The sequence below is a fragment of the Girardinichthys multiradiatus genome, chromosome 6 (assembly GCF_021462225.1).
Source record: "Girardinichthys multiradiatus isolate DD_20200921_A chromosome 6, DD_fGirMul_XY1, whole genome shotgun sequence".
Taxonomy (NCBI): Eukaryota; Metazoa; Chordata; class Actinopteri; order Cyprinodontiformes; family Goodeidae; genus Girardinichthys; species Girardinichthys multiradiatus.
Genome location: NC_061799.1, coordinates 6,416,433 through 6,435,862, shown reverse-complemented (window position 1 = coordinate 6,435,862; position 19,430 = coordinate 6,416,433). Strand labels below are relative to the sequence as shown.

The 19,430-nt window shown below is 44.8% G+C and overlaps 1 protein-coding gene across 1 annotated transcript; it reads right to left on the bottom strand.

Annotated features, from left to right (window-relative positions):
- Positions 1-13,537: 13,537 nt before the first annotated feature.
- fbxo36b (F-box protein 36b) lies at positions 13,538-19,418 on the bottom strand. The gene is made up of 4 exons (XM_047369193.1): positions 19,268-19,418; positions 17,714-17,822; positions 15,453-15,625; positions 13,538-14,625 (listed from the first exon to the last, which is right to left on the bottom strand). The coding sequence occupies exons 1-4, from the start codon at positions 19,361-19,363 to the stop codon at positions 14,161-14,163; spliced, it is 843 nt and encodes a 280-aa protein (XP_047225149.1). The 5' UTR covers positions 19,364-19,418; the 3' UTR covers positions 13,538-14,160.
- Between the last annotated feature and the right edge of the window lie 12 nt (positions 19,419-19,430).

The following is a 19,430-nucleotide window of genomic DNA, read 5'->3' as shown; positions in this document are numbered from 1 at the left end:
GGGTAAGAGCACAGTTTTGCTCAAAATATTGAAATACACACAACATTATGGGTGACATACCAGAGTTCAAAAGAGGACAAATTGTTGGTGCACGTCTTGCTGGCGCATCTGTGACCAAGACAGCAAGTCTTTGTGATGTATCAAGAGCCACGGTATCCAGGGTAATGTCAGCATACCACCAAGAAGGACGAACCACATCCAACAGGATTAACTGTGGACGCAAGAGGAAGCTGTCTGAAAGGGATGTTCAGATGCTAACCCGGATTGTATCCAAAAAACATAAAACCACGGCTGCCCAAATCACGGCAGAATTAAATGTGCATCTCAACTCTCCTGTTTCCACCAGAAATGTCTGTCGGGAGCTCCACAGGGTCAATATACACGGCCGGCCTGCTATAGCCAAACCTTTGGTCACTCATGCCAATGCCAAACGTCGGTTTCAATGGTGCAAGGAGCGCAAATCTTGGGCTGTGGACAATGTGAAACATGTATTGTTCTCTGATGAGTCCACCTTTACTGTTTTCCCCACATCCGGGAGAGTTACGGTGTGGAGAAGCTCCAAAGAAGCGTACCCCCCAGACTGTTGCATGCCCAGAATGAAGCATTGGGTTGGATCAGTGATGGTTTGGGCTGCCATATCATGGCATTCCCTTGGCCCAATACTTGTGCTAGATGGGCGTGTCACTGCCAAGGACTACCGAACCATTCTTGAGGACCATGTGCATCCAATGGTTCAAACGTTGTATCCTGAAGGCGGTGCCGTGTATCAGGATGACAATGCACCAATACACACAGCAAGACTGGTGAAAGATTGGTTTGATGAACATGAAAGTGAAGTGCAGTCCCATGGCCTGCACAGTCACCAGATCTAAATATTATTGAGCCACTTTGGGGTGTTTTGGAGGAGCGAGTCAGGAAACGTTTTCCTCCACCAGTATCACGTAGTGACCTGGCCACTATCCTGCAAGAAGAATGGCTTAAAATCCCTCTGACCACTGTGCAGGACTTGTATATGTCATTCCCAAGACGAATTGACGCTGTATTGGCCGCAAAAGGAGGCCCTACACCATACTAATAAATTATTGTGGTCTAAAACCAGGTGTTTCAGTTTCATTGTCCAACCCCTGTAGTTCTATTACACTATTTACAAAATGAGTTCCATTATGTGACCTTATAATCTGTGGGATACCATACGTGGGGAAGAAATGTGTCACTAGGCTTTTGGCTACTGTGAGTACATCACAGTGTTTGGCAGGGTATATTTCGACCCACTTTGAAAAGGCATTTATGACCACTAAGCAATATTTCTTTCCCCTTGGCCATGATAATTCTATGAAATTCATATGTATGGTATGAAAGGGGTGTGCTGCTGCTGGAACCTGGCCTCTTTTTGGTCTCATGTTCCCTTGTGGATTGTGTTTACAGCAGATGATGCATGACCTACAGAAGTTTTTTTTGCATAGTCAGAAAGATTTATTGTGTAGAAGTGATAGTTTACTAGGTGTATCATTCCTCCTTTCGACACATGCGAAACCCCGTGTGTCGCATGGGTTGCTGTCATGTATAAATTCTTTGGTAATATTGGTTTATTTTCCAAATGATAAATGTAATCTTTTTTTATGGCCCCTCTATTCAGCCAAGATTTAACTTCTGCAGCTGGTGCAGATTGTTGTGCATCTTTCAGCACATCTGTATCTATAAATAGGAGATCAGACATTTTTAAAGTGAGGGGAAGTTTCAAAGCTATTTTAGAGGAAATGTCAGCGAAGGTGTTCCCCTTTGTTTCCATGGTTTCATCAGATTGATGCGCTTTGCATTGACAAAGCACTATCTTTGCTGGTAGCTGGATAGCTAACAGCAGTCGTTTTAACAGATTAAAATGTGTCAATTCTGTTCCAGATGATGTTTTGAACCCTCTATTTTACCCATATTTTCGCATAATGGTGAACTGATCCAAACACATACTGACTGTCTGTAAAGATGGTTAGGATTTTTCCTTCATGTAATTCACAGGCTCTGATGACAGCATACAGTTCTGCAGTCTGTGCTGAACATGTATGGGGCAGGGCCTGTGATTCTATCATTTTAGTTTCAGTGGTTACTGCATAACCAACTCTGTTTTTACCATATTCATCTTTTCTGCAAATTCTGCATGTCATTCAGAAATCAAGGTGCCAGAGTCTGGAGGACGACTGGGGAGAAGGAAATGCCAAAATGCCAGAAGTCCAGTGTCAAGTACCCACAGTCAGTGATGGTCTGGGGTGCCGTGTCAGCTGCTGGTGTTGGTCCACTGTGTTTTATCAAGGGCAGGGTCAATGCAGCTAGCTATCAGGAGATTTTGGAGCACTTCATGCTTCCATCTGCTGAAAAGCTTTATGGAGATGAAGATTTCATTTTTCAGCACGACCTGGCACCTGCTCACAGTGCCAAAACCACTGGTAAATGGTTTACTGACCATGGTATCACTGTGCTCAATTGGCCTGCCAACTCTCCTGACCTGAACCCCATAGAGAATCTGTGGGATATTGTGAAGAGAACGTTGAGAGACTCAAGACCCAACACTCTGGATGAGCTAAAGGCCGCTATCGAAGCATCCTGGGCCTCCATAAGACCTCAGCAGTGCCACAGGCTGATTGCCTCCATGCCACGCCGCATTGAAGCAGTCATTTCTGCCAAAGGATTCCCGACCAAGTATTGAGTGCATAACTGTACATGATTATTTGAAGGTTGATGTTTTTTGCATTAAAAACACTTTTCTTTTATTGGTCGGATGAAATATGCTAATTTTGTGAGATAGGAATTTTGGGTGTTCATGAGCTGTATGCCACAATCCTCCGTATTAAGACAATAAAAGACCTGAAATATTTCAGTTAGTGTGCAATTAATCTAAAATATATGAATGTTAAATTTTCATCATGACATTATGGAAAATAATGAACTTTATCACAATATGCTAATATTTTGAGAAGGACCTGTATACTAAAATAGTTGGTGGCTGTGGATTATCCGCAGTATTGGGGTTTGGATTTGCTACTTCAACCATGGGAAATGCATCTTCAGCTAGATTTTCTCTGGAGGGATGGAATATTTTTCCGTGGGCCCCTAGCTGGTCAGTTGGGTACAGAGGTGCCCCGTCAACCTTTCCTTTATTATTTTGGCTCCTAGTTTGCACCCCTGTGTTCCACCAACTAGACAGGGCTCGTTGTGGGGACAGCCAACTAGAGGCTGTTTTTTCTTCTGGTTTGAAGGAATCATTTCTGCTTTTCTGGTCCCCAGTGGGGGCTTTGGGTATTACAACTGGTTCATTTACTTTTTTATTTTGTGGTGCTGCAGCTGCTGCAGCTGCTTGTTGGTGTTCAGCGGGTAGTTGTGGTTCTGGCTGCCTATGCACAATTGTTGCCTCATCAGAGCGTAATAGAACAGCAGCAGCCAGCTTCTCCTGTCTTTTCTCTCCTTTTTTGTTGTTGCATGTCCCTCAGCTTACTTTGTTCCAACCATTTTTCGGAGAGCTTGTACTCGAGTTTTCTTTGTTCCTTCCTATCTGGTCTTTTAGTTTGCATGATTTGCATGTACAAGTCTCATGAGTGATAAACACAAGATACAAGTTTTCACACCCAACAGTGGGATTGGTGGGTTACCCGGTTTTTGGCGTGCTGTGGTGGCCTGCCTCAGATACTTCCCGCTCCAGCGCTGGCCCCCGGCCTGGCGCTGGGATGAGGTCGCCGTCGGGTGGGTGGGGTTTGGAGTGTGTCTTGTAATGCAGCAGGTTGTGCACGTCCTGGAGCAATTGTTCGGCCTGGTGCGAGTACCCGTCTGGTAACAGCACATGTTTACTTTATTTCATTTACTTTATTTATTTATATAATTTTTTTCTTTTTGTCTTTCATAGATGGGCAGGCTGGGCCAGCTGGCATTGGGTGGATGGCTGGGCACACTTGACGGTGTGCTGCTCCTGTGGCTCCTCTGGCTCTTTGTGGATGTGTGGTCGCCGGCATTTGGATTGGCTGAGTGGTGACCGTGGAGCTGAGCTAGTTGTTGTTTCTCCCTTGGGCTGTCATTACATTGGCGGTGATGTGGTGTATTTATATAGTTGAGGGGGCATGGTGGGGGCCGTCGGTTCCGGGTGCGTGCTGCCGACTGGGGACTGCTTGCTGGGTGAGTTGGTCCCGTTTTGGTGTGGGGTCAGGGGGTGTGTTGTGAGTATGGGGCTCGGCAGTGTTTGCTCTGTTGCTCCTGCAGGCAGAGGTTGGGGTGGCGTTGTGCAAGGCACTTGCCTTGCCGTCACTGCGCGCTGTGTGGTTGGAGGCGGGATGCGGAAGGGTGCTTTTAGCAGGGCTGTGTGCGGAGCTTGCACTGTATGGATCTGTCTTCATTGGCTTTTCGGGGGTGAAGCTCTCCTGTGGGGTTTGCCCCTGTGGGAAGGGTATTCATGGCATTTTGGTACGGGGACATGTGTTCAATACATGTGTCCTGGTTGGGGCAGCCTTGTGGGTAAATTCATGTTGGGGTCCATGGTGGGTGGAAGGTTCATGGAGTTGAGATTGGAATTCAATGGGGGGTTGGGACTCTTTCATTCTGGGACGGCTCTGGTTGGTGTGCTCATTTGGACCGGGTGAACCCCTCTTGGATCTGGGAGTATAGAGTATGTATGTGGAGTGCGAGTGAGTGTTTGGCATCTTTTGTCGTGTGTCTTTACGTTGGGTGTGTGGATGTGAGTGTTTTTATGTGTGCATGAGGGTGGGAATGGGCAATTGTGACTGTGTGCGCCTGTTTTTGTGTCAGTTTAGGTCTTGGGCTACTCCCTCCACTGGATCTTCTGAGGCCTTGCCTTTTTATTAGGCAGTCAATTTACAAGTTCTGTTCTAAGTATGTGTTTCATGGAAGATAATCGGTGGCACTCCACCTCCCACCTTGTTTTCCCTATCTATCATCATCATCGTGTTGCAATGGAAACATGACAATATAACACAAAAAATAATTTATTTACCCTGAAGGCAAACTGAAAACTGTGACCCTCACTAAGTTTCTTATTGTGTTTATAGAGTAATATATGGAAAATAGTTGACTGCTCTGTGCAGGAGGAATCTTCTGTAGCAACCTGTGTTACAGCAGATCTGAAGACGGTTCTGTGTAAAGGCACTGCTTTTTTGTATTAGTCTTGTGAAGTGGGCGCTCATGGTTGTCCATTATTGTAGAATTCAATTTTTTGGTCACTCTTAGATTAGCGTCAGCTTCAGGTTCCATGACCAACTAACCTGAATTTGTACTAAATTAAGACAACAAAAGAGTTATCAGGTAAGATATTAACTAACCTTTTAACAGAAAATCACTTCAAAAATCCTAAACGATTCTTTTAACGTTCCAGTGGACAGAATGCAAAGTGATTCTGGCGCCTCTTATGTGAAAGGCATGCCCCTCCTTCGGCCACTCCTAACCAATCAAAATGCAGGAAACAAATCCAAAATCTAGGCCAAATGCAGTGCAGTCCTACACAAACCAGCTAAAACAGAATATAATCTCAGCAGCAAGCAGAGGGCACAAACTTACTATTGACTAAAAAAGAAAGCAACAGAAAATGTGTTCAAGGCACAATTGACAGATACATTACACCCTTTCTTTACTAATGTTGCCCTGTGCAACTGCCCACACGGTCCATGTCAAAAACTGCCATTGAGTGGTTCAAATTGCACCAGCAAATCGAACCACCCAGCGCAATAGTGTAACTAGGAGCAACTTATTCCACAGTTTATTGATAGAAAATGGCCCTCTCCTGTGCCAGTGATGTTTATTGTGTCCCTTCTGGGTTACCGCAGAAAAAAACTGTACAATAAACTGAAGAAACAACCAAAGCAATCTTGATTGCATTTATTTGTTGGTCTCAATATCAATTGTAGATTTTATTAACATAGCATTCACTCAAAAAGCTAAATGTATTTTGGTTTTTAAACACCATTTCTTTTTTATTATATAGTTTCACATTGACCCCTCCTTGAACCGCCACCTTAACGTGCTGGAGGGGTTTGAGTGCTTGAATGATCCTAGAGGCTATGTTGTCTGGGGCTTAAATGCCCCTGGTAGGGTCTCCCATGGCAAACAGGCTCTAGGTGACGGGTCAGACAAAGAACGGTTCGAGAATCCCTCATGATGACTACAGAATTGAGGCACGTGACGTCGCCCGGTACGGTGGGACCGGGGTCCCACCCTGGAGCCAGGCTTGGGGTCAGGACTCGTCGGAGAGCGCCTGGTGGCCGGGTTGCTCCTCGCAGGACCCGGCCGGGCCAAGCCCGAACGAGAGACGCGAGACCATCCCCCAGTGGGCCCACCACCTGCAGAGGGAACCGTGAGGGACCGGTGCAAAGAGGATTGGGCGGCGGACGAAGGTGGAGACCTCAGCGGCCCGATCCCCGGATGCTTAGGCTGGCTCTAGGGACGTGGAATGTCACCTCGCTGGGGGGGAAGGAGCCTGAGCTTGTGCGGGAGGTTGAGAGATATCGACTAGAAATAGTCGGCTCGCCTCCACGCACAGCGTGGGCTCTGGAACCCATCTCCTTGAGAGGGGCAGGACTCTCTTCTACTCTGGAGTGGCCCACGGGGAGAGGCGGTGGGCTGGTGTGGGTTTTCTTGTTGCCCCCCAGTTCAGCCGTCTCGTGTTGGGGTTTACCCCAGTGGATTAGAGGGTCGCATCTCTGCACCTTCGGGTTGGGGAGAGGTCTCTGACTATCATTTCGGCCTACGGGCCGAGTGGTAGTGCGGAGTACCCGGCCTTCTTGGCGTCCCTGTCGGGGGTGCTGGATAGTGCCTCTCCTGGGGACTCCATTATTCTGCTGGGGGACTTCAACACCCACGTGGGAAACGACAGTGACACCTGGAGAGGCGTGATTGGGAGGAATGGCCTCCCCGATCTGAATCCAAGCGGTGTTTTGTTATTGGACTTCTGTGCTAGTCATGGATTGTCCATAATGAACACCATGTTCAAACATAAAGGTGTCCATCATTGCACTTGGCACCAGGATACCCTAGGCAGGAGGTCAATGATCGACTTTGTTGTTGTATCATCAGACCTTCGGTGGCATGTTTTGGACACTCGGGTGAAGAGAGGGGCTGAGCTGTCCACTGATCACCACCTGGTGGTGAGTTGGATCCGCTAGAGGAGGAGAAAGCCGGACAGACTTGGCAGGACCAAGCGCATAGTGAGGGTTTGCTGGGAACGTCTGGCAGAGTCCTCGGCCAGGGATGTATTCAACTCTCACCTCCGGGAGAGCTTTGACCAAATTCTGAGGGATGTTGGAGACATAGAGTCCGAATGGACCATGTTCTCCACATCTATTGTCGATGCTGCTGCCCGTAGCTGCGGCCGTAAGGTCTGCGGTGCCTGTCGCGGCGGCAATCCCCAAACCCGGTGGTGGACACCGGCAGTAAGGGACGCTGTCAAGCTGAAGAAGGAGTCCTATCGGCTGTGGTTGGCTTGTGGGACTCCTGAGGCGGCTGACAGGTACCGTGGGGCCAAGCGTGCCACGGCCCGGGCGGTGGCAGAGGCAAAAACTCGGACCTGGGAGGAGTTCGGTGAGGCCATGGAGAAGGACTACCAGTTGGCCTCGAAGCGATTCTGGCAAACCGTCCGGCGCCTCAGGAGGGGGAAGCAGTGCTTTGCCAACACTGTTTACAGTGGGGGTGGGGAGCTGCTGACCTCGACTGGGGACATTATTGGCAGGTGGAAGGAGTACTTCAAGGATCTCCTCAATCCTGCCATCACGCATTCCCTGGTGGAAACAGAGGCTGGGGACTCGGGGTTGGACTCTTTCATCACCCAGGCTGAAGTCACCGAGGTGGTTAAAAAGCTCCGTGGTGGCAAGGCTTCGGGGTTGGATGAGATCCGCCCTGAGTACCTCAAGTCTTTGGATGTTGTGGGGCTGTCATGGTTGACAAGCCTCTTCAACATTGCGTGGCGGACGGGGACAGTGCCTTTGGATTGGCAGACTGGGGTGATGGTCCCCCTACATAAGAAGGGTGACCGGAGGGTGTGTTCCAACTACAGGGGGATCACACTCCTCAGCCTCCCTGGTAAGGCCTATGCCAGGGTATTGGAGAGGAGAGTCCGGCCGATAGTCGAACCCCGGCTTCAGGAGGAGCAGTGTGGTTTTCGTCCCGGCCGTGGGACTCTGGACCAGCTCTATACCCTCTACAGGGTACTCGAGGGTTCATGGGAGTTTGCCCAACCGGTTCACATGTGTTTTGTGGACCTGGAGAAAGCATTCGACTGTGTCCCTCACGATGCCCTGTGGGGGGTGCTCCAGGAGTATGGAATCGGTGGCTCTTTACTAGGGGCCATCCGGTCTCTGTACAAACGGAGCAGGAGTTTGGTTCGCATTGCCGGCACTAAGTCGGACCTGTTCCCGGTGCATGTTGGACTCCGGCAGGGCTGCCCTTTGTCACCAGTCCTGTTCATAACTTTTATGGATAGGATTTCCGGAGGGGGGTCTGGTTTGAGGACCAGAGGATTTCGTCTCTTCTTTTTGCAGATGACGTGGTCCTGCTGGCCCCATCTAGCCAAGACCTACAGCATGCACTGGGGCGGTTCGCAGCCGAGTGTGAAGTGGCTGGGATGAAGATCAGCTCCTCCAAGTCCGAGGACATGGTACTCGACCGGAAAAGGGTGGCTTGTCCTCTTCAGGTTGGAGGGGAGTTCCTGCCTCAAGTGGAGGAGTTTAAGTATCTCGGGCTCTTGTTCACGAGTGAGGGAAGAATGGAGCGGGAGATCGACAGACAGATCAGTGCGGCTGCCACAGTAATCGGGGCGCTGTGCCGGTCCGTTGTGGTGAAGAGAAAGCTGAGCCGAAAAGCGAAGCTCTCGATTTACAGGTCGGTCTACATTCCTACCCTCACCTATGGCCATGAACTTTGAGTCATGACCGAAAGAACGAGATCCCGGATACAAGCGGCTGAAATGAGCTTCCTCCGTAGGGTGGCCGGGAACTCCCTTAGAGATAGGGTGAGGAGCTCGGCCATCTGGGAGGGGCTCAGAGTAGAGCCACTGCTTCTCCACATCGAGAGGAGCCAGTTGAGGTGGCTCGGGCATCTATACCGGATGCCTCCTGGACGCCTTCCTCGGGAGGTGTTCCAGGCACGTCCCACCGGGAGGAGGCCCAGGGGACGGCCCAGGACACGCTGGAGGGACTATGTCTCTCGGCTGGCCTGGGAACGCCTTGGGCTCTACCCGGAGGAGCTGGAAGAGGTGTCTGGGGAGAGGGACGCCTGCTGCCCCCGCTACCGGGTCCCGCATAAAGCGGAAGACGACGAGTACGAGTACGACAAGTTTCACATTGAATGGTCTGGGTAAAGGGCTGCACAGTGGCGCAGTTGGTAGCACTGTTGCCTTGCAGCAAGAAGGTCCTGGGTTCGATTCCGGGCCGGGGTCTTTCTGCATGGAGTTTGCATGTTCTCCCTGTGCATGCATGGGTTCTCACTGGGTATTCCGGCTTCCTCCCACAGTCCAAAGACATGCCTGTTAGGTTAATTGGTAACTCTAAATTGCCCTTAGGTGTATGAGTGTGTGTGGGGTTGTTTGTGTGTTACCCTGTGATGGACTGGTGACTTGTCCAGGGTGTACCCTGCCTCTTGCCCATAGACTGCTAGAAATAGGCACCAGCTCCCCCATGACCCACCATGGAATAAGCAGTAGAAAATGACTGACTGGTCTGGGTAAAACATCAGCACTGGTGCTCCTCAGAGTAATGTTCTCACATCATTACTGTTACAACACTCCATTTACATCACCAAAGACCCAGTAGATAAACTCTTAACACTTCCAGACAGACCTCATTAATGGCAATTATCCAAGAAAATTATGAATCTTCATACTACAAGGAGACTGAGCAGCTGGTCCGTACACCCAGAATAAACTGGACCAGGAACATGATAGAGGACTTGAGGAGACACCAGCCAACACTGCTCAGTATATCACTATTTATTTTGTGATATCCAACATGCCTTGGGACATGTTGACTATTTAGACTTGGGTTTTAGACTGTTTAATTTTTATTGATAATATTGAACTCCCCCTCCCCTTTCAGAGTGAGAAGCTGCTAAACACCATATACACTGCCTTGCAAAAGTATTTATACCCTCAGAACATTTTGTCACATTGCAACCAAAAACCAACATAAGTTGTAAATAAATGTGAAGTGGAATAAAACTGGTACATGTAGGGCTAAATACAAATGCATGCAGGTGCCATGTGACTGTATTCAGCCCCCATTACTCTGATACCACTAAATAAAATAGTGTGTAGCCAACTGCCTTCAGGAGTCACCTAATCAGTAAATAGAGCCCACCTGCGTGTAATTTAATCTCTGTATAAATCCAGCTGTTCTGTGAAGGCCTCAGTGGTTCATACAGAACATCAGTGAACAAACAGCATCATAAAGACAAATGAGCAGGGAGAAAGTTGTAGAGACGTTTAAAGCAGAGATAGGTTCGAAAACAATATCTCAAACTTTGAACATTGGAAAATGGAAACAGTACAGTGATACTGCAAACCAACCAAGACATGGTCACCCAATTTAACTGAAAGCCAGGCAAAGAGACATTAATCAGAGAAGCAGCCAAGAGGTTAATGATAACTCCGAAGGAGCTGCAGGGATCCACACCTCAGGTGGGAGAGTCTGTTGAAAGAATGAGTTGTGCACTCCAAATATTGGACATTTAAGGAATAGATGTCTGAAGAAAGAAAATGTAAGAAAACAGCAACTGAAAGCCATAAAATTGCTCCAAAAAACAAAATATACAACTCCATATATGGTGAAAAAGTAACACTGCACATTATGTTGAGCACACCATTCCCATGTTGAAACATGGTTGTGGCAGCATCATCCTTTGAGGTTGCTTTTGTTCAGCAGGGACACAAAGTTTTTAGAGGTAAAGGGAAAACGGAAAAATACAAGGCAGGCCAAACCTGGAAGAAAACCTGTTATGATCCTTTTCCATTGTGCTGCTCTGGTCCACTCGGTCCCTCTTTACTCAGCACAGAACCTGTTGTCTTTTCCCACTGATGGCTGGAGCTAGGGCTTGAAGCCCAGCCTCCAGCCCTTAGTGTAGTGCGCTTTGCAAGAATGTCTTTTATGTTTTTTTATGTATAAAATGATCCACTAGGATAATTATCTGGAGCATAGTCCAGCCTGAAATAAGGCAAATGTAAGGCTCGGGGTTTTTAATGTAAGGTGGTGTGGTATGAGAAGTGGAGAGACATCACCATTTGGACTGGTAAAGCTCCAAGGTTTGCCTGAAGATGTTGGGCTTTAGGAGGAAGTTTTTGTCTCAGCCATGGCAATAACAAGGACATGGACTTTAAAGCACAAAACTGGTGACTTATGACTGCAGTGAAGTTAGTTTTAGGTTGGATATTGGGGTCTTCCTCCCGTTTGATCCGATGCAGGCAGTCACAACAGCTGCTCTCTGCCTGCTCCCTCCTGCAGACGCTGGTTCGCTTAAGGACGTTCAATAAATTTCCAAAGCAAACACACTGTTTCATGGTGGTTTTGTTTTGTGTGTTTTGGGGGAAAATGTTTGTATCTGAACAGCTGATTTTATCTGAGATCAACTGGTTTAGGATGTTAATAAATACAGCGCCCTGCCTGTGTGTAATTCAGAAAGTTGATGTGTCCTTTTTCTTTTCCGTCAGCCTTCAAGCATGGTTTATGATTTGTAAATACTAAAATTATATTTTGAATTGACCCGCTCCAGCCACTGTGGTCCTTAATATTATTGTGGTCGCTTTAAGTTTTATTAACTTTTCCCTGCACTTACCTCAGCAACCTAAACAGCCCCAATCGTACCTGCTCAGGGGCAGGGACCAAAAATGTAGGTACCGGTACGGAAATAGAGTGATGGCAACATTGGCTAACCCTAAAGCAGGAAGAGTGGAGTGGAGCAGGGCTGAAGCAAACCAGTGGAAAAGGGGTATTAGAGACTGCAAAATAATTAAGAGTAGTGAAGAGTTTCACCTTCCAGCAGAACAGACCTATACATACAGTCAGAGCCATAATGGAATGGTTTAGGTAAGAATGACCTAGTCAAAGTCCAGACTTAAATCCATTTGGGAATCTGTAGCAAGACTTGGAAACTGATTTTGCTAGACTCTATCAAATCCGACTGAGGTTGAACTATTTAAAAAAGCTGAACGGGCAAACACTCTCTAGGTCTGCAAAGCTGATAGAAAACATACAGCAAAAGACTTGAAGCTGAAGTAGCTCTACAAAGTATCACTGGGTCACACTCTTCATAATTTATTTGTAGAAATGTTTTAAAATGATGTATAATTCTCCTTCTACCTCATAATTATGGACTACTTTGTTGGTTTCTTATCAAAATCCCAGACAATGCATTGACGTTTGTGGTTGTGACGTGAAAAAATGTAAAAAACAAAAAAAAGTCCAAGTAGTTTTTGCAAGGTACTTCTTGCATATTTAGAAAGGAAGGGAGGTATGCTGGATCACTCTCTGCAGCCCTGCATCCAATAGGAACAACTTCACATGTTCTTTATTCAAATGAACTTAATGTGTAGAATAAAGAGAAGGCAGAGACAGTCTAAAGTAAAGGTGACATTTCCCTTTCACATGACACAGAGCAGGTCAGTAGCACAGGTGGCTGCAGCTGACTTCAGGCTGATCTGTGTCACTTTCATTTACCATTCTGATTCAGCTTCTCAGTCATGGACAGCTACGGCTAAAAAAAACTTGGCACTGACACAGATGTTGTGTTTTATGGCTTCAGTTTTCTGTTGACGATTTGAACCCATTTCAGATTACTGTGTGGAATGATAAGATGCATATTCATTTCAGAGCTTTTAGTAGCTTAGCAGATCTACTTTACAACTAAACTCATTTCCACTGTGTAGATGTTCCATTATTACCCTAGAAGTGAGAAAACTGATTTTCAAAGTCTTCCACCTGTAAGACGTTTACTAGATCATCTGTAAGCTGAGATGTTCAAACACAGTATAAAAACCCTTCCGGAATTTTAAGTGTCCAGTAAGCTCAAGGAAAACCAGTTACTAAGCAGTTTGCCCCAGAATCATGTGGCCACTGGTGCAGAGCTTGCTCAATACTGGCAGCAGGTGGGTGTGAGTGTATCTTCATACAGTGCTTCAAAGACAAGAAGACTCTTCTGTCCAAGAAAACCCTCCAGAAAAGATGGAAGTTCACTTTCTATTGAAATAGTAAATAGACCATTGTCCTTCTTTCCTTATTGTCTCCTTTGTCCACTGCTTTTCTTTCAGTATAGTGACACTCACTATTTCACTGTAGAGGAAAAGTGAAATCTGACATGTTTCCACTGACTTAGCATTTCTTTGAAATAAAGCTATCAGACAGGCAGGCAGAGAGATGCTTAAAATAGAGCAGCCCCTTAGATTTGGCTGCTTGTGCCCCCTAGGGGACTCTGAGTCCACTACACTAATAATTCTGTAAACACTCCAACATTATATGTCTCCTATTCAGATCAGGATGAAGTTTATGAAATTATTAAGTTCAGACAAGGCCAAAAATGTTGACACCTTTACTGATCTACAGAACGCTGTAATAATGCTTTCTTTTAAAGAAGTGGAAAACAGAAAACGTATGTGCAGCAAGAACTGCAAAAAATATTGATGGTTTCAGAAGATTGTTGAAGATAGAAGGAAGAGCTGATGATAGTTTAACAATCAAATCACATCATTAAATCTGATTTTCAAAAAGCATTCTATAACTTTGGATAATATGAATCTTTTCAATTGGAATGAATTAGTTCTTCTTTCATTATTACTAGTGAACTAAAATGTTTGCATCAGTGAGAAGCATCGTAACAATTTGTTTTTAACTCTTCTTTTCATATCAGAACATGGGACCACGGAGCATGCAGATCCTTTTTTACTGAACCAATTAATAGCAGCACAGACATTGACCAACTAACAGTCTGGTATAATTTGTAAATTATAATGTATAATAAGATAAAATTATTCTTGTTGCTGTAAACTAAGTCTCTGTGATAACATACATAACAAGAAATGTAGACAAATCAAAACAAACATGTTTAGAAGAAGCAACTAACCAAATATTTGACCATGTATGTTAATAATACGAGTCCAAACTGAAACTTTAGGAACTTTTGATGAAAGGCTTAAATGAATTAGATTGGCTCTGTGCTGTCTCCTACCCCCCTGCTCAGCTTCCTTTTTTCAACCAAAGTCTCTACCTCAGAGAACCTAATGTCCTCCCTGAAGCGGTCAGCAATGAACTTGATAGAATCACAGTCGCCCTCTAGATCAGGGCCAACATCACAGGAGGGGTTGGTGTCCAAGCCTGGATCGGTTCCAGCACCTTGAAGGCAAATGGTATCAGAGAGAATTTCCTCTTCAGAGCCTGAGCTTTCATTGACAGAACCCTCTGACTTTGTAACTTCATCATAGACGTGGACTTCCTGTTGCTCCTCAGCCTTCAGTCTCCTGCGGCAGAGCAGCTTCTGCAGCTGTAACTTGTTGGTGAAGAAAATGCTGCGCCAGCCCACTTCCAGGGCCAGAGACGGCACTTCAGATGAAATGCTGCAGCAACGGTGGCGCATTGCCTGCTCCCAAAACTCCTCTGACCTACACAACTGAGGAGAAAAACACGCAGAAGGTAGGATACAGTGTGGTAGAAAAGTATTTGTTGCCTTAGAGATTATTTGTTACACTTAAATGTTTCAGATCATCACATAAAATGTAACCTGAGTAGGGGCATGGCGCTGATGGTGTAGGGGCGAAAGCGCGCAACCATATGCAGAGGCTATAGTCCTCGAAGCGGCTGTCCAGGGTTCGAGTCCCGGACCCAGCGACATTTGCCGAATGTCTCCCCCTCTCTCTACCCCTCTTTCCTGTCTGCCTACTGTCAAAAAATAAAGGCCACTAGTGCCAAAAAAAATATCTAAAAAACAAAATGTAACCTGAGTAAACACAAAAGGCAGTTTTCAAAATGTAAAAAGGAATTGCCCTCTAAATCTAATAACTGTTTCATCCACCCTTGGCGGCAGCAACTAAGATCATGTGTTATAACTGGCAATGATTCTTTAACATCCCTGTGAAGGGATTTTGGCCCACTCTTCTTTGCAGAATTCCTTTCTTTGAGTCAATTCTGGTTTCATCAATTACGACAAGTTTACTCATGTCATCATGATATTACAATTTGTTTGATGATCTTAAACATTTAAATGTGACAAAAACAAAAGCAAAAACAGAAGAAATCTATAGGATGGAAATATTCTTCACAGCACAGTAAATATTAAACTCAAAGATGCAGTTTGAATTGAATGAAAATAGTCAGAAAGAAATCCAAAGAGTTGCTGCATCGTCTCAGGATTTATATTAAAATACAAAATGTGCATTGGTATAGCTAATATAATAATTTCTTTCCATTCTACTATATGCATTTCCTTGTGTGTCCCACCTGCCTAAACCTGTGTGAGGTTCGTCCAAGCTGACCGACATCCTCAAGCTCCAGATAGTTTATTATTCGCAGAAGGATGAAGTCAGACAGGCGCTCAAGGTAATTGTAATGGCCTTGGCACAAAGCCTTGGTGAACTGCAAGATCTTTTGTCCGAAAACCATCCTGACTTCCCCTGAAAAAGGAGCCATGTTTTTATAAATCAGATTACGTGCTTTTTCAAAGTTTTTGTCTGTTTACCAGTTTGTTATTTGCCTTGCACCCAGGTGAAAACAGAAAAGACAATCCCAGACGCAATCTTTCTACGACGAGTCTAAAAGCATATAAATCTCAAGGGAAAACAACAGACTAAAAACAACAAAGCAGTTATGTCTAATCACGTTTTAATTTCGCTGAATAGTGGCCGGAGTACAGTGGGATGTAAAAGTATTCATACCCTTTGAACTTTTCCACATATTGTCACATTACAACCACAAACATAAATATATTTTCTTGGAATTGTATGTGAAAGACCAACACAAAGTGGTATACTATTGTGAAGTGGGAAGAAAATTATATATCATTTAAAATTGTTTTACAAATAAAAAAACTGAAAAGTGCAGTGTGCAAAAGTATTCAGCCCAGTGCAACCCATTGCCTTCAGAAGTTGTCTGATGATCGCTAATGACCAAATAGAATCCACTTGTGTGTAAGCTAATGTCAGTACAAATACAGCTGCTCTGTGATGGCCTCAGAGGTTGGTTAGGAGAATATTGGAGCAAACAGCATCATAAAGTCCAAGGAACAAACCAGAAAGATCAGGAATAAAGTTGTGGAGAAGTTTAAAGCAGGCCTAGGCTATAGAAAGGTTTCCCAAGCTTTGAACATCTCACTGAGCACTGTTCATATTAGTTGAGCACTGCACTAATGTGGTCTTTATGGAAGAGTGGCAAGAAGAAAGTCATTGTTAAAAGAAAATCATAAAAAGTCCTGTTTGCAGTTTACCAGAAGCCAGGTTGGGGACACAGCAAACATGTGGAAGAAGGTGCTTTGGTCAGATGAGACCAAAATTGAACTTTTTGGCCAAAATGCAAAACGCTATATGTGGCGGAAAACTAACACTGCATATCACTCTGAACACACCATCCCCACTGTCAAATATGGTGGCAGCATCATTCTCTGGGTGCTTCTCTTCAGCAGGGACAGGGCAGGTGGTCAGAGTTGATGGGAAGATGGATGGAGCCAAATACAAGGCAATCTTATCACAGGGTAATTTTCTTCCCACTTCACAATAGTATACCACTTTGTGTTGGTCTTTCACATAAATTTCCAATAAAATATATTTATGTTTGTGGTTGTAATGTGACAATAAGTGGAAAAGTTCATGGGGTATGAATACTTTTACAAGCCACTGTAATAAAGAGTGCTTCCATCTGTTGGTCTGTCTCTTACCAGATGGCAGGAGCTGCAAATGCAGTGTGTGATAAGTGGACTGGAGAATAGTCTTTAGCTTGACTCTCTTTAAATAACTTTGACTATTTCTTTGATCCCGTTTTTGTCTCCTAATAACAGGTTGCCATACCAAATAAAAGCAAATGTGGGAACAGATCGGATCAAAGAATAGCAAAAAGTGCTCATCCACTTTTCACACACTCCGAACTGATTTAATTTGCAGAGGAAGCACAATCTTTCATGTGCTTGTTTTGTTGACCCCATCAGCATTTTCACTGAATGTCAGCTTCCTGTTAATGACAACGCCAAGATACACTCGACAGTGGCTCCTCTTTAATGGTAACTAAAGGTGGTGGACCGAGCTTCTTTGTAAAATCTTTACACAATTCTTAGGTTTTAGTGACTTTTAGTTTTTCCACATACACAATAACATCGTCCACCACCTGGCCAGGAGAGGCATCCTCTCCCTGTACCTACCTGACAATAACTGTGTGATCCACGTCCTGTATAGGAAGACGTTTGTGAACTGGACATACAGTAAGGGAGAAAGGACAAATCCCTGAGTAGAACCAGGGGAGGAAAATTATTCAAATGACATAAATTCGTTCACCCAAACATGCGGGGATCCGTCCACAAGAAAATCTAAAAGCCATTCAACAATACCAGGACACAAGTTAAAATAAGTCAAATATTTGTGTGTTTGGACTGTGGGAGCAAGTTGGAGTACCCAGAAAGAACCCACGTCTTCTCTTTTTTTTTTTGTTGGGACAAAAGGTTTGTTTATTGCATGTAACTCTTTATTATGACAAATCTTAAGATGTAGTAGTCTTACTCTGAAGCTCAGTGTCATCCAAGAAGACACTGTGAGACTCCTTCTCCTCCCCTGGCTTGGAGTATCTGTCCACAAGTCTGGGAGAAATCTTCCACCATCTCCATATCACCTGGAAACAGTCAGCGTAGGAGAGTTCCAATTCAAATGACAATGGGGGTGGGGGCAGAGTACTTGTTATATTAAATATGGGTGAAACCGTTTTCTTCATCTGAGCAACACTTCTCATCTGTGATGAAAAAACAAGTCAAACTGACGACATTCATGGCCAAAAGGTTAGGCGCTGACACAGATGCTTTATAAACTTTCCTTTTTGTTGTAACGCTTCACACTGCCCTTAGTTAATCGTGCAGAAGGATCAGATGCAAATTACTGACAGTTAAGATATTTAATAATGTTTTGTTTATTTTAGAAACCCAGTTGTTGAGCTTTAGCGTTTCTGGGGTGTTCAGCTATAACCAGGACAGTCTCCTACTCAGGAGGATACCCTAGAATCATGTTGCCACCAGTGCACAGCTTGCTTAACAACGGTGGCAGACAGGCAGGCATCAGACCATCTATATACAAAGTGGTACAATTTTGTTTTTTCTAAAAACCCTGCCATGAATAAAATGAGTGATCAAAACATTCTAAAAGATTTGCTGATGACAAGTGTATTTTCCAGCTTAGGGGAGCATTGTGAGCTTCAGTGATAAGCCAGAGACAATATCAGAAGTGTCTTATCTGCACTAAGGAGGTAAAGGACCAGAATGTTGCTCAGTGGGCCATGGTCCTCTTTTTAGAATAAAAGTAAATGTAGCATTTCATTTGGAATTCAAACTTCTAATATTTAGAGGAAGAGTGTAAAGACGGTTGCTTGAGGTCCAGTCTGAAGTTTCCAGTGATGATTTGGGGAGCCATGTCATCTGCTGCTGTTGGTCCAAAGTGAGAGCAGCCATATACCTGCTGGACCATGGTGTTACTGCGAGTGATTGAGCAGCAAAGTGGTCTCACCTAAACTCGAAACAGAAATATATTGCCAAGAGGAAGAAGAGAAACATCAGGACACTAGCTCAAGGTCGATATTAAAGCAACCTGGGCTTCCTGAACACCTAAGCGGAACCACAGGCTGATGTCCTCCATGCAAAAGGAGCCCTGACCAGGAAGTGAGGGCAGATACAGTACATCATGGACATCCTTTTTGGTAGGTCCACGTTTCTGTATGAAAATTCCATTTTAATGTTCAGATGTAATTATTCCAATTTTCTGAGACTGTTTGTTTTATTTTAAATTAGCTGTAAACAAATTTCAGCAGAATTAACAAATATACCCAGTGTGTATTGAAACTTAAAATGTCTATTTTTTAATTGAATTACTGTAAAAAGCTAACTTTTTGATGACTTCTAATTTATTAAGACATTCCTGCTTTCTTGTTTCTAAAGTTGTTGCCAGGTAAAGGTTCGTCATTGCGGGAAGTTTAGCTAACGTTTAGCTTAAACTAGCCGTTAAAACCGTCGGAATTAAAATAAAATAAAATCGCTTGTTTAGTTTCTATGGTCAAAGCAGAGCAGAGGTTACCTGTGACTTGGTGACAGAAAAATAATAAAAGTCTTTACTTGGCGCAGGACCCCGTCCAGAAGTTTCAAACAATGGATCCGTTAAAAGCGACGCCATGTTGGTGTTGAAGGGTTTCCATGACAACGCATTCCCTGAGTTGACTGCGTAAATGTAACTGACAATG

Bases quoted from the DNA above. Each gene is read 5' to 3' on its own strand.
- fbxo36b (XM_047369193.1), bottom strand. From the start codon at position 19,363: ATGGCGTCGCTTTTAACGGATCCATTGTTTGAAACTTCTGGACGGGGT. The intron at 17,823-19,267 runs GTAACCTCTGCT...GACTGTTTCCAG, and splicing joins TTTCTGTCACCAAGTCACAG to GTGATATGGAGATGGTGGAA. The intron at 14,626-15,452 runs GTGGGACACACA...TTTTCTCCTCAG, and splicing joins CCTCACACAGGTTTAGGCAG to TTGTGTAGGTCAGAGGAGTT.